General features: G+C 44.1%; 1 protein-coding gene across 1 annotated transcript; it reads right to left on the bottom strand.

The window, feature by feature from the left end:
* Positions 1 to 1,175: 1,175 nt before the first annotated feature.
* On the bottom strand, positions 1,176 to 5,845 carry CD24 (CD24 molecule). The gene is made up of 2 exons (XM_079779814.1): positions 5,630 to 5,845; positions 1,176 to 2,828 (listed from the first exon to the last, which is right to left on the bottom strand). The coding sequence occupies exons 1-2, from the start codon at positions 5,696 to 5,698 to the stop codon at positions 2,661 to 2,663; spliced, it is 237 nt and encodes a 78-aa protein (XP_079635940.1). The 5' UTR covers positions 5,699 to 5,845; the 3' UTR covers positions 1,176 to 2,660.
* Positions 5,846 to 27,440: the final 21,595 nt, after the last annotated feature.

The following is a 27,440-nucleotide window of genomic DNA, read 5'->3' as shown; positions in this document are numbered from 1 at the left end:
CAAGTTTGGCTGGATAAACTTGGAAGAAGTGTAATTGGAAAATTGGTGATGAGGAGGCTGGGGAAAAAGTATATGGATAAACTTCTTTTAAACAGGAAAAGAATGTGATCGTATTTGTGTCTCCCATATGAATGTTCACCAAAAGGTGACCTTGGTGGAGGGTTTAAATAATCAAGTGGGTAAGATAGCCCATTCTGCAGATACCAGTCACCTTTCCCTGGCCATCACCGCCATCACCCAATAGGCTCACAAATAAATGGCAGGGGTGGCGGGGATGGAGGTTACGCAGGGGCCCAGCAACATGGACTTGTACTAGGGCTGACCTGGCCATAGCCACTGCTAAGCACCCAATCTGTTGCGTCAGGGACCAACACTGAGTTCTCTATATAACACCATACCATGGGGTCATCCGCCAGTGAATGTTGATTACATTGGACCACATACACCATGGAAGGGGCAACATTTTTTCTTATTAGAATAGTCACTTATTCTGGATATGGATTTGCCTTCCCTGCATGCAGTGCTTCTGCCAAATAACCATCCATGAACGTAAATACCTTACCCACCATCTCGGTGACCCACACAATATTCTGATCAAGGATGGTATGTGGCAGTGGGCCGGTGCCATGGAATTCACTGGTCCCGTGCTCCCCACCAGCCTGAGGCACCTAGCTTGATAGAACAGTGGCCTTTTGAGATCCAGCAAGATGGCAATACCCTGAAGGGATAAAGCACTGACCTCCAAGAGACTACATGTGCTCTAAATATGGTGGTTTCTCCCTTAGCCAGGATTCAAGGAATCCAGGTCCAGAAATCAAGGAATAAAGATGGTAGTGGCACCATTACCCCCAATAAGTGATCCACTAGCAAACATTTTACTTTCTATCCCTGAGACCTTATATTCTGCTGGTCTAGAGATCTCAGTTCCAAAGGGAGGAAAGCTTCTACCAGGAGACACAGCAATAATCCCATTAAACTGAAGTAGAGACTGCCCCCAACCACTTGGAGCTCAAGCCTCTGAATCAACAAAAGGGGAGTAGCTGTACTGACTGGAGTGAAACTGGGCTGCTACTACACAATGGAGGTTAAGGAAGGGGATGTCTGGAATACATATCTGTTAGGGAGTCTCCTAGTACCATGTCCTATGAGATTTCAATAAAAAAAACTACAATGAGTTGCTCTTTCAGCCATTTTTTTATTTACAGTTTGTGCTCAATGCAAATCAATTTCATAAAATGAGAAGTCACTATGAATCAAAGCATAAATACACAAACACAATATACAATCCAAAGTAGATGCACAGCATTCAGGTATGAAACAAAAGGGAATGTTCATTCACACACACACAGGAGCTTAAGATCTGCTGGTTCCGGTGTTCCTGGTTAAGTTTCTAAAGATGGAAAATAAGGACTTTGGTTATCAAGCCTACTGTTGCCATATTAAACACTGGAACATCCAAGCATCAGTGTGTGACCATGCGAACAAAAGACTTGAGGGCGTGTCTATTTTTAAAAAGGTTCTGAGCATTGAGGCAATTGTGAAAAGATTTACTTTCCAAAAGTAAGCCTACACATTAGAGGCTTTGGATCAGGTTCTAACTATCTAAAAATATTGACCAACAACAGAAAGTGTTCCCAATGTGGCTATTCCGATTCATAGTTTTTTTTAAAAAAAAAGTATGTACAGGAAGAGTATAAAAGTTTTTCTGAATTTAATGTAAGCTTCCAGTCTTCACTTCCCAAACACCTAATTTACAGTTTTGGCTCCTTCATATATTCGCCTTTTCAATTTCAAGGTTTGTCAATTTTACCTTCAAAACCAATCATTTTTTAAATTGTAAAAATGGATTCAACATATGCAGAAATAAAAAGCACTTTGAAATTAGTTGAGGTCAGTGTACTTCTACTCTTCAGAATTAGATTAGCTAAATTAAGTTGGTGCTGTTATTGAATACCAGCAAAATTTACCCATTATGCTTGGATTTGGAGTAGGTCCCAATCCATCCTTATCCTGGCACATATAAATTACCACACAAAAAGTCAAATGCTATGTCAAATCCAGAGGCTCAGAGGAAAGAGTCCAGCTCTCAAGAGAACAGTGATAGCTTAACAATGTAAAATTTTATTTTGAGTTATATGGGCATTAAATTAGTACTGTGAAACAATACATTGGGGATTTACAGAAACACTTGGACGTTCCTTCTAGTATACACATAAATAGAGCCATATCTTTTTGCATTACCTAACTGTTTTATGGCCATATAACTTTAATGAACCAAATGAAAACTGACTCTGTTCCAAATGCCATCCTTTATCTCTAGATAAAATCTACTGATTTTCAAGGTAGAATTGTATGTGTCCATACTTCTTAAGCCACATTTAAGGAAATCACCTCTGAACTAATTTTGGATGTGTCTCTTCATCTTGCACGTGAAAGTCCAGCAGATTTAATCTTGGCATTCATTATCTAGTCAAACCCTGCACATGCTCTTCAAGCCAATCAAATTTGAGATCCTCAACATTTTCTGTGTCAATAAAATTAGGTGCGAATTAGCAGATTCAATGAAGACCTGTTTCTTCCTTGTCACACTGGATATCTAGATGCCATTTGGATTGGGTTTAGAAGATGGAGGAGTACAGACGTTTCTTGGCCCGAGTCTTTTAACAGTAGAGATGTAGAAGAGCCAACGAGATCACGCAGACGCTGGCTGTTGACTGCAGAGCACCACCGGTTGCCCTGGTCGTGACATTTGCTGGACTCTGGGTAGTCGAAGTATTGTGGGAGGGGTTACTTGCAGGCGTTACAGAAGATGTATGATTTGAATAAATCTAAAAAATATAAAAAGTTACACTGATAAATTCCCACTGGTGTGAGTTGCCTCCACATACACTTAATATACAATTAAGATAGATGTCTTAGGTTGCTCTTTGCCCATTATTCCCTTAGCCACATCATTTAATTCTGAATTCTTCCTTAGCACCACCAAGATCATTCTCTCTAGTTTCAAAACAAACTACCTAGAGATGCCAAATGACTGCAACAACCAAACATCAAACAAAAATGTTCTTCAATAACTCTAACTCCCATGAGTCTTTTATTTTTAATTCTTTGTCAATTAATACAGATGTTTCTGCGACTATAATGATTTACTGGCATTGCAAAAGAGGTTTCCTTTTTTTCCCCAGAAAGGGGGAAACTTTAAAGTGCACAAATAATTTGGATTTATATTATAGTGTTGAGACTTATGGTGCTAGAATTGAGTCACTCACTGTCTATACTGGATTGGCTAAAAAACATTCCTCTTTAATACCCCCTTGGTTTTAACTTCAATGGATATAGAGTATCTGCTCCCTTGAAATCTTTTTTATTTTTTGGTAATTGGAGAGAGGAAGGGAAACATTGGTTGCCTCCTATGTGCCCCCAACTGGGGATCGAACCCATAACCTTCTGGTGTACCAACCAACCGAGCCACACTAGCCAGGGCAGAAATCTTAAAATTATATGTTAAAATGGCCACGATATTGGTTTTAAATGTAAATCTATAATGAGCCCTTTCCTTAAGGCAAAATGATTTCACCCAAAAAACACCAAGAGGTTTTGGTGCGAAGTTTTCAGCAGCAGCCCCCTGCCTGGTCACTAAGCCCAGTGCTGGGGCCAAGAACGAAGGTTCCCCAGCGTCCCAGCGCCTAAGTGGCATCATTCACCACACTGATTTTTCAAGTCACAAAATGCACAGTCCAGTGGGGCACGTGATAATCTCTCCTTTGTCCCGGAACAAAGGCAGATGGGAGATTTCAGCTCTCACTGCAAGGGAGGGTTTTACAAGGGCTTCTAATTACAGGCAGGATGGAGGATGTGGCACCAAGCAGGTCTGGTCCACATGTACACGGCTGCCTGTTAACCCAAAAATAAAACCGGTCTACATCAGCACCAGCTCCTTTTGTTGTAAAACCCATAAGGTCATTAAGCAAATATTGACCCAAGTGATGTACAAATCCTATACAAAATAGACTAATTAAAAAAAAATCCTGATCAAGTCAAATATATTTATTGGGCACCTACTGTGTGCAAGATTCAGCTTGCCCTACCAGGAAAAGCACCCCCACTAAGAGAAAAGCATTAATAATATGGAAAATTACTTAGAAACAGGGCGCTCTGTTTGGGGGCAAGACCTGGCTTGGGATCCATTCACACAAAGTATTTTGGTGCAGCAGGTGACTTTTTAAATAGAGCCCAGTATATCAATGGGAGAATCTAAGTAAGGACCCTCTGCAGCACCAAAAAAAATAAAAATAAAAAAACACCCCCAAAAAACAAAAACCCACAGAACAAATTGTAATGTTGACATTAAACAAAAAATTTCCTACCAAACTAGATTGATGTTCTCATCTAGAACCTTCTTTGTAAAATTGGGAGGGGGGTCTCTTTGGAAAGGACAAGGGGTTGGAAGAGACCAGTGGTTTCTTGCAGCCGCGCCCCTCCCCCACCGAGGAACCGTGAAAGCCTCGGGAGCGCAGCCGACCCGTAAGACAACAATAGGGTACAGTTACCCGCCTCGGAGGGCAGGGCGAGGAGCGCTCCCCGCGCAGGCTGCGCTGCCCGGTGAGCCGCGAAACTGGCTGTCTGGGGACCCAGGACCCGGAGCACCCAAGTTTTCGGATAAGCTCAGGAGACGCTCCTCACAAAGCCCCGACTGAAGGCGGTGGAGAGCCAGCCCTGCCCTCCAAGCCCGACCTGCTGGAGAGAAATGCGCCTTCGTGCCGCCCTCCCCCAGCCCCACACCTCCCACTCGGGTGTCCCAGGCTCGGCCCCCCGCTGGCCTCGAGGCCGTCGCGCACCTCCCCCCTCCCCAGGGCAGCGTAATTCCTAGTAACTGCGCATGGAGCGAGGTCCGATCCCGGGGTAGAGGATTTGGGGGGAACAAAGCCCGGTGGGGACTTGGGACAAACCCGCCGCCTGCCCAGAGCTAGCCAATCTACGCTAACGCGGGGCTTCGAGGTGAGAAGAGATGGACATGTAAGGTCGCCCCTGGGAGAAGGCAGGGTCAGGAGAGGGTCCCCGCCCAGGCTTCAGCCCCGATCCACGCGGGACGGGGATAGGTCAATAGCGCCAGATAGTCGGGGTTTCCTCGGGATCCCCAAACCAGCCGAATGGAAAACGGTCGAGAGCGGCGCCCTCCGAAAGGGATCGTCCCCTCTCTTTGTGTGGTGCGCTAGGGGCGCGAACACTCCTCGAAGGAAGCGGGGCGCTCAGGGGACCCGGGGACCACCTCCCGAAAGAGGCTGAGGTCTCCGGGCGCTCAGGGGGAGGGGAGCGCATTCTCTCCCCCGCCAGTGCCTCGGACCCCTGGGGGAAAGCGGGTGGTGGGCACGGGCTGCCTAGAGCAAGGAGCGACGAGACACCTGGGTGGGGCAGGGTCTTCCCAGCCCACGCGCGGACCCGCATTGTTCTCGGGGACGCGACAGCCCGCAAGGAACTGAGAAGAGGGCTCCACATTGCCCTCCCCGGGTCAGATTTATGTTAGATTCCCGCTCCGAGTCGCAGTCGGCGGCCCCAGGGAGGGCTATAGGCCAGCCCCTGGGGGCATCTCCACCCCCGCGGGCGCAGCCCCCGCGCCCCAGGAACTCACCTGCGTGGGCAGGAGCAGCGCCAGAAGCAGCAGCCCCAGTCCGAGCCTGGCTACCATGGCTCTGCCCATGTCCGCTCCGTCGGTGCGCCGCGAGTCTCACTGGATACCGAGTAGGTGGGGAACCGCAGGGTCCGGGCGGGCGCAGGCAAAGTGGGGTGCACGGCCCGCAAGCGGGACCTTATATACCAGGACAGCTACAATAGCCGTGACGTGGCGCCGCCCGCCCACCCGCGCTCCCCTCCTCCCCTCCTCCCCTTCTCCGCCGCCACCGCCACCGCCACCGCCTCCCGCGCGCGCGCCCGGCCGCCTCCCCGCCCGCCCCGCCCCGCCCCACCCCGCCGGGCTCCCCTGCGCCCCAGCCCTCGGCAGCCGTCCGGGCCGTCGCCCGCCCGGACACCCGCGGATGGCCGGGCCCCGGCCGGTGGGCGACCGGGCGCCGCCTGCTCCGGGAAGGGTGCCTTGTGCCTCCCCGAGGGCGCGGCGTGCAGGCTGGCACCGGCGCCTGGCGGCTCCCACACAGGACCCGGCGCGAACTCGCTCACCACGCGCGCCGCTCTCCGGGCCCGGCCCAAGTTTCCTTTGTCTCCCTGACCAGCCATCTTCTCCCCAAAAGAAAAGTCTGCGCCTCCCGCGCGGTGGGCAGCCGCCAGTTCTCGCTCGGACTGTGGCGCGGGCGGAGGGGAGCTCCCTTGGCTTGGGTTTTCTCAGATCCTCGCCACCGAGGAAGGGGGACGGTGCGGGCTTTGTGGGTACCCCGAGCCTGGCGACGGGAACGGGGCGCCGCCACGCGCGCGCCCTCCCGGGGCTGATCCGCGGGGCTGGCCGGCAGCGCCCGGGCGCAGAGGAATTTGTGTGCTCGGCCCCGCGCGCTCAGCGCCCGCCGCTTGCCGGACTCGCTGGCTTTGTTTTGGGGCTCCTCGCTTTGGCCAGCCCCGCGAGCGCGATGGGACCTCCGGGGTCCGCATCTTCCTGAGCGCGGGGGAACCGCCCGCCGGGCGCGGCCCGCTGCCGAGGCGCCGCAGGCCGCTGGGCTCTGGTCCCCGGCGCGCCTCCCCGCTGCGACCCGCGGCCGGGGGCGAGGAGGCCACGACCCGCTCGCAGGGGTAGCCCGGTCCCCACGCGGCTGTGCTCCCAGGTGCCACCCGAAGAGCAGCAACCTCTCAGGTGCTCCCACCGGAATTCGCTGCTCCTCTGGAACTCCTGGCGACACACTCCTTTGGTCTCCTTTGCAATGCACTTGTCCGTCTTTCCTTTAAAGACCAAAAGCTTTCTGAAGGAGGCATTTACTTTGCCATCGCTGCCATTAGGCAATTTAATGAACTGCAACAAATATTTCAAATTGTGAAAATTCCCGAGCACACATCAAAAGTAGAAATCATTTTACTGGTAGAATATTGTTGGTGTAATTTTTCACTGCCGGACATAATCCTTTTATTTTAGGTTTGCCCTAGGGTTTTGCAATCTTGAAAGCAAACAACCGAGACCGAACCTAATATTGTAAATTTGTTTAAATTTCACTTTTGCAGAACAGCCCTGTAAAAAAATACACATATATATACACAGAGTGGCAATGTAATTAATCCCCAGTAGTTGGTCTGTGACTGAATCGGCCTGTGCCCTAATGGTCAGCCGCTTTCACTCAGTAACTTTCCACGTTAGTATGTGCTTGGGAAGCGGGAATGTCTGTGGTGCGTGTGATCACACTGTATAGCAATAACCTGTTTGTGTTCAGCTTCTCTACTCCTCTTCCAGGGCATGAAGGGACTGTGGCTCAGGAGTGCCGAGTTCCAAGGCAGAGCCCATGGTAGGTTCTTCGGGAGCTGCTTATAAGATGGATTCATTCATGTTGCCCTACATCTTTTTGTTCTATTCCTCCTCTTCCACCCCCTCTCCTCCTCTGTCTGCCTCCTCCTCCTTCCTCCTTATTAGTTTAAGGAGATGGACTAATGGAGTGGTAAAGAATACAGACCCTAGAGACAGGCTGCCGGGGGTCCAAATCCTGGTTGTGTACTTTTACTTGAGGCAAAAGGCCTCAGTTTTTTCATCTGCAAAATGGAGATAATAGAACCATTAGGATTATTGTACAGAAAGTGTTAGAACAGTGCCTGCCTCACACTAGGTGGTATTTGCCCCAGCGACTTAAGGTCCCAGGAACCAGCTGTATGATTCATGAAAGAAATATCAAGCACAAAAGAGTACCCAAAATTGGTAAGACCCTTGGGTTCAATGCTTTGTGAGCCACCTCTTCACCGCCAGCAAATGAGACTGCATAATTTACAAAGCAAGTCCTTCACTTCTGCCTAGCAGTCCGCCTCCCTCCCCTCCCCCCCGCCACACACACACACACACACACACACACACACACACACACCCCTCCCCACCCCACCCCTACCCCCTCATCCAAAAGGACTGTTGTACAGGGTTTGGTAATTCTGTACCCTGAAGGCTTAGCCCTGGTAATGAAATCCACCCCATTCTATGTCCTATGTGTCAAGAAACTCAGGAAAGCTGCCTAAAACTTTCCCTTGAAGTTCTTTTTTATAATTCCTTCTTTCTGTTCATTCTCCTCTTCTGTCAGTTTTCCAGTTGTTTGTTTGCTTTGCCCTTTGCCAACAAGAGCTCATGCTACTACAATAGCTTAAATAGCAAAATGGATATGAAATAGAATATTAATCCAATAATAGATATTCCTTTTGTGCTTTACAGCAGGAATGGTGGTTGGGATAATCAAATATTTTATTTAAATTCTATTCTACAATATGGTGCTATTCTTATTTGTATTCATAATACTCTTTCCCCTTATTCTATGCCATCCTAGATTTGGCTGGCATTTAATATTTTAATTTACTCTGCTTTTTTAGCTAAGCTTTGTTCTGCATTCAAAAATTCCAGCCAACTCCAATCTTGAGATGGCAGTGAAGGCGAAGTGAATTAGCGTTTCTGACTGAACTCTAGGTTCTAAGTCCCAGGGCTGGAGCATGAGTTGCAATCTGACTCTCTGTGGGGATGTGCTGCCCCCTGCTGGCCATAGGAAGCCATCAGCTCTCACTGTTTAAAAATAAACAGTCGTTTGTGCTGACTGTATTTGAAGCCTTATAAAGCTAATGAACCACAATAAGCTTCTTTGCGAATAGTTCCTTTATTTCCTCTAAGAGTCTCCCAAATAAATTCTCTCGGATTTTAAGCTTTGTCCAAGTAAGGAAACAAATGTAAAGTGCAGGAACTGTGACTATTTTCAGATGCAACAATTGTCGTATGTGAGAAAGCAGGCCTTCTCCTCCAGGCTGATGGGATGATGGAAAGAATTTGACTTCTATCAACGTTAACAATACATTAGACCTAACATTTCTAATTTTAGGAATTTACCCTACAGACATACTACAGAAATCAAAAGATTATATATCTAAGGGTTTGTCACAGCACTGTTTTACTAACAGTCAAGGGTTGGAAACCACCAAATTAGTCAAAGGTAGAGGCCCAGTTAGAAAAAAATCATGAAATATTATAAATCATTAAAAAGAGCAAAAGACCATGCCCTACCCACTGGGTGGCTCAGTTGGAGCATCCTCCCGCACACCAAAAGGTTTGGGGTTTGAGTCCCGGTCAGGGCACATACCTTGGTTTCTGTTTGATTCCAGGTTGGGGTGGGAAGGGGAAGCAATGGATTCTCACATTGATGTTCTTCACATTGATGTTTCTCTCTCTCTCCCTGACTCTGTCTAAAGTCAAACATATCCTCAAGTGAGGCTAAGAAAGAAAGAAAAAAGAGCATAATATATATGTACTACAAAGAAAAATCCCCAAGATAAATTCTTAAGTGACAGGAAGTAAGGCAGGAACAGTATATACAGTATGGTATTCCCTGTAGTTAAAAACAAACAACCTAGACATAAAAATAATATTTCCAAAGGGATCCATAAGAAATGGATAGCAGCCGAAACCGGTTTGGCTCAGTGGATAGAGCGTCGGCCTGCGGACTCAAGGGGCCCAGGTTCGATTCCGGTCAAGGGCATATACCTTGGTTGCGGGCACATCCCCAGTAGGGGTGTGCAAGAGGCAGCTGATCCATGTTTCTCTCTCATGGATGTTTCTAACTCTCTATCCCTCTCTCTTCCTCTCTGTAAAAAATCAATAAAATATATTAAAAAAAAAAAAAGAAATGGATAGCAGTGCTTGCCATTGAGGAGGGGAATCGGCTGGCCAGGGCACCCTAGTAAGACCCACTTTTCATTGCCTACTGGTTTGTATTTTTTGAATTTTGTACCATTATTTATTCACAAATAGCTAGATAAAATCATTTAGATTCATAAATCAGGGCATTCTGTGGCCTTCCTTCCCTGACTCCCACAAAGCACGTGTGTGGAAAGCCAACTTTTTCCAGCCCCGAGGGCCTCAAAATCGCCCTCCCCTCCTCCAGAGCCCGCCTTCTTTTATTCACAGGTTCTTGAGCAGAATTTGTAGTTTTGCCTCAATTCATCCATCCTATGACAACTGTGAAACCAATTCTCTTGAGTCCAGATGGCACACACAAAAAAGCTTTCAGGAAAAATGAAGAAAAAATGAAAAACTGAGCTTTAGAAAAAATAATGAGATATCACTTGGCAAAGCATCAGTTTCCTCAGTTAGTGTCCCTGCGGCACCACGAGTTAGGAAGGCTGAGGGGGAAGAAGAGCTTGGGGTTGGGCAGTTTGCCTCACAGAAAAGCCAGAACTGGGTGGGCTCACTCCCTTTAAGGGATCTTTTTAAGGTCCTCCTCCACTCCTGGGCAGAAGGTGGATTCGGGACCTAATGGGAGTCATTAAATTCTAGTGTAAATGAAATCCCACTTCCACCTCACAGAAGAAACGTCCAAAGCTGTAGAGAATTTTTACGAGTTTATTTGAGCCAAACTGATAACTATTGGTGGGAAGCAAAATCTGAAGGGATTGAGAAAATGCACCAGAGAATGGCAGTTTTACAGCTTATTTTATGTACTATAACCAAAGGAGGAGAGTAAGGGGAGGGGGGGAGGGTTACATTAAATCCATTGGTGATAGATTAGGGAGGAGGGAGAAAGCAAAGAGGGGGAAATCTTTGGGATTGGATAAAAAATTAAAATGGAGAGGCACGTACTTCTTTTACATTCATGGGTACAGCATAGTTAACAATTAACACTTACAGCACGTAGAGATGGTATGGGGGGCACAAGATAACAAGGGGTTCTGTGGTCTCCTGCTCTGGTGTGGTGTGATATGGTGAGGGGTCCAGACGAAGGAAGGACTGACATTCCAAGGGCATGTTACCTCAGATGCAAAAAGACAACGGATAGGCTTCCTTAAGGTCAAGATTGACCTTTGTTAAGAAAGCTACAGGCCTAGGATGTGACGAACGACCATGACTCATAATACATGTCCAAGTTTTCATTCCAGACCATCCTATGTGGTTACTGAGTTTGTCGGGCCCACCATGCAGGCTTCCCCTGAGCTTGGCAGTTTTCATATGTGGCCCTTTTCTTATCCACAACCCTGAGTGATCCTTTGCTTGGAAATAATGAAATCGGAAAAGTGGGAAAGTATGTGTATTTTTCGTGCCAGTCTGATTTTGAGTCTTATTTCCAGGTGCCTTTGTTTTCCCAGATCTTTCACTTTATGTTGGGCTTAAAGCAGGAGGGTTCCTTATGCTATTAGAGATGAGTAAAATTTTAAGTGGCCAGGAAAATTGGATTAAATACCTTATAAACCAAAAGGAGTGTTATAGCATAACACACAATGGTACCTGTAATGAAATGTTACATTGAGCCAGAAACAGGGACTGCATTGTTAGGGTTTGTGAAATCTTTTCTAAATCTATGACCATGGTTGTTAAAGATTCAACTCAGCAATATCTAAAGCAGATGCAGCGTACATCTTAACCAATATGGCTTTAGGATGTCATTCTAAGGAAGAAGCACTCTGTATTAAAATAAGACTAGATGGCTGAAACCGGTTTGGCTCAGTGGATGGAGCGTCTGTCTGCGGACTGAGGGGTCCCGGGTTTGATTCCGGTCAGGGGCATGTATGTTGGTTGCGGGCGCATCCCTGGTGGGGGGTGTGCAGGAGGCAGCTGGTCAATGTTTCTCTCTCATCGATGTTTCTAGCTCTCTATCCCTCTCCCTTCCTCTCTGTGGAAAATCAATAAAATATATTTTTTTAAAAAAAGACTAGATGAATTTAACTAGCTGGCTGATAGGGATTTCTCTATTGAGAGCCATATATTTCCATATAGGTTTGTGAGTTTTAAAAAAAAAAGTTATTCTCAATATTCTTTTACATATTTTTTCAGATTTTAAGAGGAATACATGTCCAATATTTTTAAAAATTGGAAAACATAGAAAACTATAACAAAGAATATTAAAATTGCCATAGCCCACTAACCAGAAGTAACCACTAATAAATTAATATTTTCCTTCTGTTTATATATATCTATATATTTAAAATTTGCTTATTTGTTTTGCTGGCTTAGAAACAAATGTACATAAAGTTTTTATCTTGCTTTTTTCGCTCAATAGAAAATAGAAAAAAATTAATCACAGAATTTGAGGTCACATTACAGTTGAATGAAATAAGTGGGGTTATAACAGTGAAATTGCTGGGTCTCTGACTCCACCTTGTTCAAGCCTGCTTTGTCCCCATGACCTCCAGGCTAATAGCTTCTGCTTAGTATTGCATATAGACATGCTAGTCAGAGGAATTCTGCTTGCAGCTTGAGGAGATAAGGGAAGTATGTATCCTTTGTCAAAGATTTACAGGAACCCCAGGACCAAACTCACATCAACTAGCACCAGATGTCTGCTGTGGTCACTCACCTCCCGCCCCACCCCCATATCCCCTTTTCTTGACATAAAAGAAACCTGAACTCTGTACTTTCTTACGATGAATTTGAGGCCTCACTAGGAGGGCTCCCATCTTTTTGGTTGGCACCTTCTTGATCAGAAAACCTTTTCTTACTCCAAACTCTGATGTTTTGAGTTTTGGCCTTTCTTTTCTTTTTCTTTCTTTTTTTTTAATCTCCCTCTCCCTTCCTCTCTGAAATCAATAAAAATATATTTTTTTAAAAAGAGAAAGAGAGAGAGATAGGAACATCAATAATGAGAGAGAATCATTGATTGGCTGCCTCCTACATGCCCCACACCAGGAATGGAGCTACAACCCGGGCATGTGCCCTGACCAGGAATCGAACCATGACCTCCTGGTTCATAGGTCGATGCTCAACCACAGAGCCAAACTGGCCGGGCGAGTTTTGGCCTTTCTAAGCATCAAGCACAGACTTTGGACTGGTATCAGGGTGACCTGTACAGGTGGCCAGCCAGGATTTCTGCAAGATACAAATCCACCCAGATCCTGGCTTGGGGCACACCTGGGGCCTTTACCTGCTCCAAATCTCAATGGGGATGATTCTGGGTTCAGGGGTTGGCAGGACTTCCAGAACAACAATGGCAATTCCTGGAATCTTTCGAAGCTAAGAGAACACTGGGACAGAACTCTCCACTTCCCTGCTTTCCAAGAAGAGATGTCTGTTGTTTCCCCACCCAGCCTGTCCTCCCTCTACACTCCCCACACCTCAGAAAACAGGACTTTAGGGCACCCTATTAGAGAAGGGAAGTTGATGAGGATAGGGGTCAATTGTGTTATGTCTGAATTTGTGTTATATCAGGATATGCTTTTGGCAGGTTTTACTATATTTTTTCTTTGTCATTACATGTTCTTCAAACATATTCTTTCTTGCATAGGTACTGTACAGGCTTTGAAGTAGTTCATAATGACTCCACAATACTCTTTCTAATTGGACACTTGTTCCTATTATAGATGACCTCATAAATATTCTTATATGCATGTTTTGTTTTCATTTCTGGCTATTTTTTAAAATATATTTTTATTGATTTCGGAGAGGAAGGGAGAGGGGAAAGAGATAGAAACATCAATGATGAGAAAGAATCATTGATCAGTTGCTTCCTGCACGCCCCCTACTGGGGATCGGGCCTGCAACCTGGGCGTGTGCCCTTGACCAGAATCCAACCCGGAAGCCTTCAGTCTACAGGCTGACACTCTAGCCACTGAGCCAAACCAGCTAGAGCATTTCTGGCTATTTTTTTTATGATACTTGCCTAAAAATTGAAGTTTGGGTCTTGAAACAAACTGCCACACTGTCCTCCAGAAACGCACACTCACAAGAGCACTGTGTGAGGCTGCCTAACGAACAAACCTTTACCGAGTGTGAGAATTATCATGTAAAATATTTTTAAAATGTTATCAGAGGAAAATGTCTCATTTTTATTTGCATTTTTACAATCAATGAGATCCAACATTTTCCCCCTGGCTGTTTATTAGATAAAAGGATTTCTCCTTTTATGAATTGTTCCCCATAAATTACTCCTATCCATAGAAGTGACCCAGGGCGAGGAGATACTAGACTCAGATGTCACTTGATTAGATCAAATAGAGCTGCTCCTCAAAAGGATTCAGAAGCAAGTCAGTGCAGACAGTCAGGCTTCTAAGTAGTATTTTCCACAATAGGAAGAACATATTTCTAGCCCGGCCAGAGTGGCACAGTGGTTGAGAGTTGACCTGTGAATCAGAAAGTCACAGTTTGATTACTGTTCAGGGCACATGTCTAGGTTGTGGTCACGTGTTGGATCCCCGGTAGAGGGCATGCAGGAGGCAGCCAATCAATGATCCTCTCTCATCATTGATATTTCTATCTCTCCCTCTCCCTTCCTCTCTGAAATCATTAAAAATATATATTTTAAAAGTACATCTCAAGTCAGACCAGCCATATTTCAAGTGCTCCATAGCCACTAACTATAGTGGATAGTGCTATTCTGGAACAACTAACTCCGGAGATCTGGGAATTATAGAGTACTGAACATGGGTATAAGCAATCGTGTTTCTCTGTACAAACACACAACCAATCATGTGTTTATATAGAGAATTCAAGCTCAAAAGAACTGGAAGCATAAAAGTATAGAAAGTTAATAACATTTTGTTATTTTTAGTAGGTAAAGAGCTTATTACTATCATTTAAAATTATATTTTAAATGTCAGTTAAAATCTGAATCCTCAAAGCAAATAGAGGCTGGAAAGTGGTTTTTGCACCTGTTTTTACTTCATGCTTGCCCTGGCCTATTGGGCAAGTGCTATAGGCTGAGAGAGAACTAAACAAAGGCAATTTACAGAAGGGTTAGGTGACCATAATGTCAGAGGGCTCCCAGGAAGATATCTTGGTAAGTAATCTTATACTTTCCCCCACGATTCCTAGCAGGACCGCTTTAGCCAGTCAACACAAGGAATTGATCCTTTCCTTGCATGACATTTTACCAGAAACAGAAGGCTCAGAGGAGAGAGGAAGATGGGGGTATTTTGCAAGCAATTCTCCAGTTTCCCGCTTGACTGCTATGTGAGGGACCACTGTATACAGAGGATCTGATCCCTGTTAAATTAATTAAATAAGGAGGCGGTTAGACTGAGGTGGTTCTAATGCCTTGGCAGCTTACATCAAACCAGAACCTAAGCCTGCCAATGACTCGGGGATATGAAATTAAAACTTAAGGACGGCCAAACACAAACAGCCAACTAGGCTTTTCCAAATAAGACAGGTGTTGAAGCTATAACCAATCAAATAACGTCCTTTGCTTTGCTTCTGTATCTGTTCTATAGAAGTCTTAGCCCACCTCCCGTCGTGGACCGCTCCTAACAGCTTCCGGTTTGGAATTGCCCAATTGGAACAGGTGTTTGCTCAAATAACCCCTTCACAATTTTAATATGCCTCAGGTTATCTGAGCATGTGCTAGCATTCTGAAGAGGAGTGGCTGTTTCTTTACTAAACATGGCATCCATCCCACATGCAAGCCAGTGGGCTCCCACCAGCTCCTCCCAGGTCTTCCTGTGCCACCCAGCACTCAGTTCAAACATGAATTATATGTGCAAATGTGCACTAGTTTGGGTTCGCATGATATGTTCGTGCATCTGTTCTCGTGCTTTCTCTGTCGCCTCTCTAAGGACAGCCCCAAGCCTATCCCAACTTCCTGTTGGAATTTCCAGTCCCACTTCCCCACCCACCTCCATTTCCATTAGGAAATGATAGTGCCTATTGGATTTTATTGGACGAGTAGACAATAAAATGTTTCTCTCTGAATACACCCCTTTCATATTCAGCTCAACATACCCAACTACCAAACAGCAAATCCTCAGCACCCTGCCATGCAGGGTCAGCCTCAGGGGAGATGGAGGCGTTGTGCAGAGGGGAAGCGGAGGGGCATCAACAGAATGCAGCGGCACTGTCCAGGTCAGGGCTGTTTGCACACAGAGAGTGGGCCTCCTCAAGGTGCTAATCATATATGAAAGCATGAGTTAATCCGTTAGTTTCTCCTTCTGCAGCCTAAAACACCCGTGGCTCTGAGACGGGAAGTACTTCCTGTAGAGAACCTTAGTGCAGCCTAGGTAGCCTCTCCCCCCATCTCACACCAAGGCGATAGGGCGTTCAAAAACAAAACTCAACTGAGTACATTGAAAAGATCTTATTGGTTTTATTTAATGATTCATGGATTGGGCAGCATCCCGTCTGGCATGTAGAACTATATCAATGATCTGAAGACCTATATAAATGAACATTTTTTATAGGCAAAAGGAGGTGGGCAAAGGAAGTTTCTAACAAAGAATGGATTGTTTTAGGCAAAGTTACCTTCCTGTGAGGGACCAAAGGGGTCTCTTGGGTGGATTACCTCACAAATGCTGACCAGGTAATTAAAGATTGGCTGGTTGCCCTCGCTGGTTTGGCTCAGTGGATAGAGCGTCAGCCTGCAGACTGAAGGGTCCCAGTTTCGATTTAGGTCAAGGGCACATGCAGGCTCGATCCCCAGTGTGGGGCATGCATGAGGCAGCCGATCAATGATTATCTCTCATCATTGGTGTTTCTATCTCTCTCTACCTCTCCCTTCCTCTCTGAAATCAATAAAAAATAAATAAAAATAAACATTTAAAGATTGACTAGTTAAAGGTTACATTCCTGGGAGAGTCTGAAAAAAATTAGGTGAGGCATTAAGTCTTGGTTTGATGATGTGGGCTTAAGCACAAGTGACTCCATTTTGGACCTATTGGTGTGTTTTTGTTTTTGTTTAACAAGGGACATCCAAGTGCTGCCAAAATGAAACGGCTCCTCCTGTGACCATAACTAGTAATACAGAAATCTCCTAAATCTTTATCAGTGACTCACAGTAGGATGAAATATAAGACTCATAAAATGTATATTAAAACCAGGGTAGAGAAATGATAGTGCCTAATTTGATTTTATTGGATGAGTAGGTAATGGGAAGAATAGTGTATTTATAAAAATGTCCTTGCTCATTAAATTCTTGTAGGAGAAAGAGTAACATTTTTAAAATTGTGTAATTCAAAGAGTATTGTGATCACTGATACTATCATTTTCCCCCACTGGTTCACCTTTTACCAAAGAATTCTAAGAGGGTAAGATTTCATTTATCACCTGGATCTATGGTAATATATTTGTAAGAAATAAAATTCCAGACCCAGAGTGTAATAGACTAAATGAGTCTCCCCAAAATTCATATTGTAGGGGAGGAAAAGTATTTGTTCTAAGTTTCTGGGTGAGGCCCCTACAACAAAAGACAGATTAACAAGAGAAAATTAAAAGGAAGTTTTTTATAGTGTGGATACTTCATGTATACATGGGAGATACCCAGGAGAATATCAGTAACTTTCAAAGAGGTGGCTTAGGATTCAGGTTTAAATACCATCTTCAACTAAATTTAAAAAAAAAAAAAAGGAAGGAAGGAAGGAAGGAAGGAAGGAAGAAAGAAAGAAAGAAAGAAAGAAAGAAAGAAAGAAAGAAAGAAAGAAAGAAAGAAAGAAAGAAAGAAATGGTGGTGGTGGTGGAAAGGGCAGTATGCGTGGGTGCCTTCTCCATTGATAAGTGTCTCTTGAGATTTAGAATCAACCTTCTCTTACAGTACAGAGAGGGAAACCCCTTACAAATGGAAGTGTGTTTTTTTTTTATAAATGTAAATTCCCCCTACAAAAGGCTGAAGTCTCTGTTTTCAGAGCTCCTTCTGTGTCTGCTGTTCTCCAAAATAATCCTTATGCCAAAGAGGCATAGTTTGGGGTGGCATATTCTGCCATCCTGACTGTGTTGAAACCTGACCCCAAGGGCCTTTGGGAGGTGTTTAGGTAATCAGGGATTAGTTTCCTCATTAAGGAGACCCCACGGAGTTCTCTCACCCCTTCTACTACTGTGAGGACACAGTGAAAAGAGGGCTGTCCAAGAACCAGGACACGGAATCTGCTGGCACCTTGATGTAGGATTTCCCAAATTCCAAAGCCGTAAGAAGTACATTTGTTGTTTATAAGCCACCCAGTCTACTGTATTCTGTCACACGCCCCAATGGCATAGGACACAGACAGGTGTGGGATATTCAGGCCTGCCCTTAAACCCAGGTGAGGGGGGCCCTGTCCTGTGCCTTAGTACTTGTGCCTCTAGGATGCATCCACTCTGTGACTAACAGGACCCTGGGAAACACTTCTCCACATCTCTTGCCCTTTGTCCTCAAAACAAAAGGGAGGGATGTGAATGGCACAAACACTTTAGGTAAGAGAAAAACAGAATGAATTAACTTGTCCATTCTTCTTCTGAGATACAAATGAATACAGTAGTTTCTTAGATGACAGACTATAATTTCCCAGGGGGTTGAAGGCCCATTTTCTTGCTTTTCTTGATGTTCTAATTTGTGGTTCTGGAGGTTCTCATGTTTTAGGGTGATATTCAACACAATTGCCCAGACTACTGAGGAATTCCTTGCAATATTAAATAAAATTTGCATATTCCTGAATTTGTTGTAACAGGCATGAAGCCTGATACCAACTGAAAACAAGATGACATTGAACACAAGAATTTAAATTGCTTAGTTTTTACTAAACTATTTAATAGTATTTAATTTAAAATCTAAAATTTTTTATGGATTGATTGATTTTTACAGAGAGGAAGGGAGAGAGAGAAATATCAACTTGTTGCTCCATGTATTTATGCATTCATTGGTTGATGCTTGTATATGCCCTGATCAGGGAATCAAAACCGAAACCTTGGCATATCAGGATCAACTGAGCTACCTGGCCAGGGCTTTAAATTTTTTTTTAAATGTCTGCTTTAAAAAAAAAGTATAAAAATGTTGAACTTTGTTAATAATTTGCTTTTTGTTTTTTAATTTTAGTAGGTAATTTTGAATGTTTTAGAAGAAAAACAACTTTTTAAAATACATACATTAAATAATCTTACTTTTTCTATTGTTTGCATTTATTTTAATAAAAAACTATTCAAATAATATTTGAATACAGTTATACTTTCCTTTTTTTAAAAAAAAATACGTTTTTATTGATGGTAGAAAGAGAAGAAGGGAGAGGGAGAGAGATAAACATCAACTGGTTGCCTCCTGCATGCTCCCTACTGGGGGTCAAGCCTGCAACCAGAGCATGTGCGTGGACCAGAATCAAACCAGTGACCTCTTGGTTCATGGGTAGATGCTCAACCACTGAGCCACACCAGCTGGGCTATACTTCCTTTGTTTTTTTGTATACTTTCTTTTTTTCATCTTTTAGGTCATTGCTAAATATCTGCCTCACCTCCAAATCAATCGCCAATCAACAGAACACTCAGATATATGCAATAATAACCAGATTTAGTCATATTTACCAACTTTCTGTCACGTGAAAACCAGCACTTTAAACATGTTTTACTTTTTGTCATTATGAAGGTACATTTATCAATGTAGGAGGATAAAGCACATTTCATTTAACAGTTGTTCACTTGATTTATAGCTCTTAAATACTTAGACACTTAGATTATTTGTATGCTCACCCTGCATGTCAGGGACCTAGAATGAATTTGGCGCCTGTTATTAATCCATCAGAATTAAGAGCAATATCTGCCCGGCACATTCACTCACAACTGGAATCCCTGTGGTCGTTCAGAAAGAAGAGATGCCCTTTTAAAAATGAAGCTATTCCTGAAAACTGTCCATTTATTATGCTGTCTTATGATTGTATGTTGTGGGCAGTAATGGATGGGCCAGAGACATCCTTTGTTAAGTTACATGCAGAAAGGTCATATATCACAAAGGAAAGAGAAAAACTCAGCAGGAGAAAGAAAGCAAATAAATTGAAGTAGACATCTTAACTGTTGTTGAAAAGACCATATCAATGAGCCCATAATAGATAAGAGGACGAAATTTTGTCAGACTTAATAGCCAGGGAAATGAGAAAAGAAATCAGCCACTTCTAGAGACGCAGACACAAGCTGATGAGGAGCCTGTAAGAAGCAGCCGCTTGTTACGAGAAAAGAGGGGTAAATGCACAGGAAAAGGGCAGGAATCGGGATTTGTTGAACACCCACCAAGTGCCAGGCCTAGTGACAAACACAAACGTACCTTGACACCTTCAACTGCCTGACACACGGAAGTTATTAATAGGATTTCACCTATTAAAGCTGTATGAGGGAGACTACTTAACCCCTAACGCATATAGGGCCAAATTCAAACTGGTTAATAAGGCACCCACCACCGGGTCCCAGTCTCCCGTCCCCCAGCACATTGCACTTCCTCTGTCCCCAGCACAGGCAGCCATTCCATACTCTGACTTGGTAGGTCAGGAGCAGGGCCCCAGTTTGTGAATTTCTAAGCCCCCAAGTGATGCTAATGCAGATCATGAGCCTGGTGTCACACTTTGAGATTGACTGCTTTAGCCCTCAGCTACTTTCCTTGCAGTTCCTTACAGGGTTTGAGTCAGTTCTTCAAAACGAAAACAAGTGCAAGAAAGTGTGTGCTTACAGAGAGGGGGCTTCGTTATCTGTTTCCCCACCGTCCTCCCCCTGAAGGTCAGCACTGCAGACTGGATGTGTGGTGGCTATTGCCAGTAACATGGCCCAGTGGGAATGTCTGGACAATCTTTCAGCTGATTCCAGTCCCCGGGCCAGCACCCCCGGCTGGTGAGCATGCTGGCCCAGAGCACACCTGGGCCCCTTTTTCCTCAGAGGTTCACAGCCTCCCGCTCCGTGCGCCCCCCCACCCCCATCCCATCTCCACAGGTCACTCAGTTTGCCCCCTATAACTTGTCCAGGCCATTCTGCTAGATAATTATTGTTTCTTGTCAAGAAAACATCTGTAAATATGTAAGGACTTTTGACAAAGGTCTGTCTTGGCCATTGACAAGAGAAAAGTGTTTATTTTCATGGAGAGGCTGTAGATAAGGATGACTGGATTATCCAATTCGCTAAAGAGTGTTAGAGAGAGACCCTACCTGTCAGCAAAGATCCAGAACTCATCATTTCTATTTTCTTTAAGCTACCGTTTATATATTACATACCATGTGCCATGCACTGTTCTACCGGTAAATACTTTATACATATTAACTCATTTAATCCTCATTACCCTTTCAAATAGAGATATCATCATCCCTATTTTACAGTTAAGGAAACTGGGACATAGAGGTTGAATGACATGGGCAAAGCCACACTGCTAATGAGTAGTGGAATCAAGATTCAAAACCAAGATATCGGGCCTCAGAATTCATGCTCATCGCCATTCTATATAATTTTGGTGCTTTCTGTGCCAGCTCCTCTCACTGAGTGGACGGGAAAATTTGTGTTGACCAGTTAGCCAGCGCTGAAGACATAGCCAACCTTTTAGCCTCTTGCCTGAATTTCTTTCTAGTAAGCATTTCTCCTGCCATTGGCACATGAAGAACACATTGAAGATACTAGGTGGTAGGGATAGGAAAACAGGAATAAAACATGGTTTTCACCCTCCGGGAGCTGACAATCCGGATGTGGGTAGAGAGGTAAACAGCCAGCTGTCATTTACAGTTTATCTTATGTCAGCGACAGTTTTGTCTGCTGGATGAGATTTGTGAGATGCCTTTCTACTTTGACAATATCCTTGATGAAGTCATGAAAAATAGCTCTTATTTATTTGTGCCAGGCACTGTAAAAAGCAAATAAGCATGTTACACAGGTAGGGTTGCCACATAAAATAGAAGCCACTCAGTTAAGTTTCAGTGCATGTGTCCATTGCAATATTTGGACGTACTTAACTAAAAAAGCATTTGTTCATCTGTAATTCAAATTTATTTGGGCATGCTATACTTTTTTTTATATATATATTTTATTGATTTTTTACAGAGAGGAAGAGAGAGGGACATAGAGTTAGAAACATCGATGAGAGAGAAACATCGATCAGCTGCCTCCTGCACACCCCCTACCAGGGATGTGCCCACAACCAAGGCACATGCCCCCGACCGGAATCGAACCCGGGACCCTCGAGTCCGCAGGCCGACGCTCTATCCACCGAGCCAAACCGGTTTCGGCAATGCTATACTTTTAATTGCTAAATTTTTGCAGCCCTGAACACCAGTTGTCCTTAATGCTCACAATTCTTTGAGGTAGGCACTATTATTACCTCCATTTCACAGAAACTGAGACATAGTCAAATTAACTTGTCGAGTCATACATCTATCTGTTAACACACACTTAGAAACCAAATGCTTAGGCTGCTTTATTTCCACCAATGGCAATTTTGTGCATTTAATTTGAAAACTACCATCACCTGTCTTGCTGAAACTTCTTTCCTGATCTCGTTCTCAAATTACCAGAGTAGACCCCATTCACTGACCAATATGCAAAGCTCTGGGTCCCAATTTTCAGAGTTAAAAAAGAGATTTAAGTATTATGCTATAAATGAAGGATAGAAAAAGCACTCGGGATGGCAAACGTCAGATCTGCAATGTTTAAGAATGTGTTTTATTGCCTTAATACACATGCAAAGGGAAGGGACAGAAAGACCAGATGCTGGAACCTCGTGGTGTCAGAAAACTGCAACTCAACGATGGAGCTGCTGGGGGACAGATGGTATGAATGGCCCTGTAAGTTCGCACACTGGAGCATCTGAGACCACTCAAACAGCAATGGTCTCGGCTTTTCATAGGACAATTAAAACTGCCTGACATCGAATAAATGAGTTTAACTTGATTCTTTGTGAGATTGATTCATTCTGCACTTCCCGTCCCCCTGTCAATCATTTTTCTCCAGCTGTTATTAAAACAAAGCCCACCTAATGCTGTGCCAAGCATTTGAAACACCACTGATCTTCCCCTTTAAACACAAAGCAAAAGCTTATTTCCTGGTTAGACTTATACGCTTATCAAAAGGTCAACATTAAATTAGTAGCCTTGAAATTTAAGGTTTACCAGCATATGATACAATTACTTATGGTGGCTCTTTCATTTTCTCCAGTTTTTTTTCCCTTACCAGAAGAGGGAGTTTTCATGACCATGCCATAGGATTTGTTTCCATTCAAGCTTTAAATATACTAGTACAGGGTTGAGCCACAGGAAACTGGCTCAACCTGATCTTTCATATCTCTGGTCAGGCAGTTTACACCCCCCTGATATTTTCCTCCCTAAAGATAACATCTAGCCCTAGTGGGTTTGGATAGAGCGTAGGCCTGCGGACTGAAAGGTTCCAGGTCCAATTCTGGTCAAGGGCACATGCCTGGGTTTCGGGCTTGATCCCCAGTAGGGGGCGTGCAGGAGGCAGCCGATCAATGATTTGCTCTCACCACTGATGTTTCTATCTCTCCCTCTCCCTTCCTCTATGAAATCAATAAAAATATATTTTTTAAAAATAATAACTATGTGAAGAGATGATATAGTAATTAGCTAGACTATAGTTATCATTTCACTATATGTATATTTCACTATATATATCAAACCATCACATTGTACACCTTAAATATATACAATTTTTATTTAAAAATTAAATTTTAATTTTGAAGAATAAACATGATATAAATCAATGCAACCATCCTTTGTGTTAGACATGAGCAGAGTAAGAATAATGGGCCAGGTACAGAAACTCACCAGGGCAGAAAGTTCCGGATGCCTAGCAAGGGGCAAAACTGGGAAAACAAGAACCTCACCCCCAGGGTAGCCTGTCCTCCCCTAGCATATCTCTGGTCAAGGGGTTTAAACCCCACCCCCCACCTTTCCCTCCCTAAAGATAACATCTAGGCCTCAGTTATATTTCAGCTCCAGGCCCAGAAAAGCAGCAAAACCAGACAAGTAATACCTTGGCTGCCTCAGGGCCAGATACATTGACTAACAATTCCCCTGCCCTGACACCAACCAATCAGTGGAGACAAGGACCCTGAAAGAGCACACCCAGAAAGCTGATGAATATTCTATTAAGGTCCTCCCCCACCTGGCTCAGTGGATAGAGCATCGGCCTGCAGACTCAAGGGTCACGGGTTCGATTCTGGTCAAGGGCATATGCCCGGGTTATGGGCTTGATCCCCAGTGGGGGGCGTGCAGGAGGCAGCCTATCAATGATTCCCTCTCATCATTGATGTTTTTCTCTCTCTCTTCTGTTCCCTTCCTCTCTGAAGTCAATAAAAATATATTTGAAAAAAAATCCTCCCCAAGACCTCCCCTAAGATTTCCACCTGCAAGAAAGATAAATATGCTCCGGACAAAGGACCTACGGCATGCTCTCCCTCCAAGGAGCACACCCCTGCCATTTTCCCACAGCACATATCCCCCAGCGTCTAAGTGACCCCATGAGACTTACAACCAGGGGAGCAATGGGCAGCAGCAGCAGCTCGTCCCAGGCTAACCCCCTGAACTTGTCTCTAAGGCCCCCTTTTCTCTGTGTAGTGCTTCACCTTGGGTATCCCCATCTCCTATCCCCTTTTCCGTAAATAAATTTAATTTTCTTTAAACACCATCTGAGATGGGTATTTAGCCTGCACACCCACCACCAAGTTGAACCTTTCACTTTCTCCCTGGTCTCTAAAAGTTTCTAGTTACCTGTATAATATACACCCAAGTATGTATCTTAGAAATTGTGGGACAGCAGAGAATGAATAGTGGCAAGGAGAGTATTCATGGAAAATTAGAACAAATTGTGAAAAGAAACAAATCATCTTTTCTGTCAAAAAGCAGTTTAGACAGCTGCCATTTTGGACTGTGTAACTTGGCAGCCGCCATGTTGGCCGCTTGGCTTGCAACTCCCCTGGGGGCCGCCATCTTGAAACAGCAAAGGCTCGCCCCTCCCTTTGAATTAGCCAATCGCTAAAGACTGCGTGCCAGAGCTCTAATCAAGAGAGACAGGTCACGTGCATTAGGGATTATAAAGCCAAATAGACCACCTGCGTTTCCAGACCATGTGTGCACACCCTTCTACATAGAAGTAAAGATGTTTGCCTTGCTGCCTGGCTCCTGAGTATGTTTTGTGTTCTACCAGGACTCCTGAATTGGGGGGCTTGCCTTATTTCTAACAAAATTACAGATTCCAAGCTTGAACATAACTACACAAAACATGAAAAGCTGCTCTAGAGATTATTCCAAACCACATAGTTCGAACTGAGGATACTTCTGACCAAAGAACTTTTCATTTTACTAGTAAGCTATAATTTTAGGTTTGTACTTCAGGCTAGGATAGAGAACAAATAAGAAGCACATTTCTTTTTGAAAAGTGCCCAACATAATCTTTGATACTTAAATATATTTTTTGGGGCCGAGATCATTTCTTTTCATCGTTTCACGTTTTGGGTCACTTGCTTCCTTATTTATTATTGGCATTGTCTTATCATCCTTATTGACTCTAAGATCCTTATAACAGGGAACATTGCTAGGTTTGTATACTTTTGAGGGTGTGGGGGTCCAGATTGAGTCACCCCAAGATATACCTTTGTGGTATGCAGATTATTTTGAGCTAAAGGCAACTTTAATAGCCCTGGGCTACTAAATACTTCTGCCCCTCCCATTAAGTACTAGAAAGAATTTGAATAGGAGCCTTGCACATAATAAGAGCTTATCAGCCCTAGCCAGTTTGGCTCCCTGGGTAGATTGAAGGGTTCCTTTCAGGTCAAGGGCACATTCGATGTGTCTTTTTCACATTGATGTTTCTCTTTCTCTGTCTCTCCCCTTCCCTTCCACTCTTTCTAAAAATCAATGGGAAAATATCCTCAGGTGAGGATTAACACAACAACAAAAAGAGCTTATCAGCGGTAATCTTTTTGACCTACCCATATAGCAGTGAAAACTATTTACTAAACATCTGCTTTTCTTATCCTGCAATGACCCTTCAAAGCCCCCCAGGTGCAACACCTCATCCCTAGCTCAGAATGTCTTACATATCTCAGAACCCCTTTCTGCCTCTGAACCGCTCATGCATGTGGGGTGTCGGACTCTCATGTGTGCGGGGGTTCTCGTACAAAAGTATGTATTAAATTTGCTTATTTTTCTCTTGGTAATCTGTACCATGTCTATTTTATTATTAAACCAGCCAGAAAAACCTTGAGGGTAGAAGCAAGTGTGTTCCTTCCCCACAAGGGAATAAGTCATAACTAAAATATGCAATAGATCACTTTGCACTTGGGTAAAAGGAATGGAGGTTGATCTTCAAGCAGCCAGGTAGGAAAAAGGTAGAAATGGTTTTATGCCATTTAATTGGGAAGCACACAATGAAATAATTCATGGAAATGTTAACAAAACTAATTCAAGAAGAAATAGAAAGCTGGAATAGTCCTATATTTATTTTTGTTTTAAATAAGTGAATCAGTAGATTAAAATCTTCACACACACACACACCAAGACATATGCAGATATAGTCTTCCAGACTTGAAAGAAACAAGGTTATTTCAATCTTATACAAATTATTCCAGAGTATTAAAAAAAAAGGCAAAATTTCCTTATCTATTCAATGAGGCTGATATAATTGAGATTCTAAAGCTGTAAGAAAGTGTGGTAGGCAGTCCGGCCGTGGTGGCTCAGTGAATGAGCGTCAACCTATGAACCAGGAAGTCATGGTTCGGTTCCAGTCAGGGCACATGCCTGGGTTGCAGGCTTGATCCCCAGTTAGGGGTGTGCAGGAGGCAGCCCATCAATGATTCTCTCTCGTCATTGATGTTTCTATCTCTCCTCCCTTCCTCTCTGAAATTAATAAAAATATTTTTTTAAAAAGTGTGATAGGCAGTTAGAAATGAGCAGAGTAAGGACAATGGGTCAGGTACAGAAGGTCACTAGGGTGGAAAGCCCTGGGTGCCTAGCAATGGATAATCAATTGTAGGGTGGAAACTTGCCCCCAGGGAGACTTTTCTTCTAGCATATTGATGGTCAGGCAGTTTCGACCCCATGACCTTTCCACCCTAGAGATAACATCAAAGCCTCAGTTGTATTTTGGCTGTAGGCTCAGAAAAGCAACAAAACCAGCCAGGTCAGGACCAGCTGCATAGAATAATGACCCCCTGTCCTGGTGCCAGCCAATCAATTAACAGAGACCACAACCCTGAAAGGACACACCTGGAAAAATGCTGAATATTCTGTTGAGATCTTCTCCTGGGACATCCCCTAAAATCTCCACCCTTAATGCCCATTGGTTGAAGGACCCAGTGCACTCCCTCCAGGGAGCACGCCATGCCTTCCTCTCTTCCCCTCCCTCTCCCTGCCTCAGACTTGTTACCATCAGCTTCTTCACTCCCAAGCTCCGAGGGCCCTTCCATTACCTCTATAGTCTGTTTCCTAAGCCCAAATTTACCAAGTAAATGTTCACTCACAGTTTGGGTGTTGACTCTGAATTCCTTCCTAGCCAGAACCGAAGTACTGAGGTTGCTGAACTCAGTGAGAGGGTGAACTCGAAACGCAGGCAGACAGGGCAGGCGTCCAGTGGGAAACAAAGGCAGGTGGAACATAGGCAGGGGCAGCCATGGCAGTTTGAGCAGCCTAACCACAGAAAGCAACCG

Source organism: Cnephaeus nilssonii (assembly GCF_951640355.1).
Source record: "Cnephaeus nilssonii genome assembly, chromosome: 9".
In the NCBI taxonomy this organism is placed as follows: domain Eukaryota; kingdom Metazoa; phylum Chordata; class Mammalia; order Chiroptera; family Vespertilionidae; genus Cnephaeus; species Cnephaeus nilssonii.
Note: the sequence above shows the minus strand (reverse complement) of the source record. Positions and strands in the feature narration are given on the sequence as shown.

Coding starts and splice junctions, on each gene's coding strand:
- CD24 (XM_079779814.1), bottom strand. CDS start 5,698: ATGGGCAGAGCCATGGTAGCCAGGCTCGGACTGGGGCTGCTGCTTCTG. Junction 2,829..5,629: donor CGCTGCTCCTGCCCACGCAG/GTGAGTTCCTGG, acceptor TATATTTTTTAG/ATTTATTCAAATCATACATC.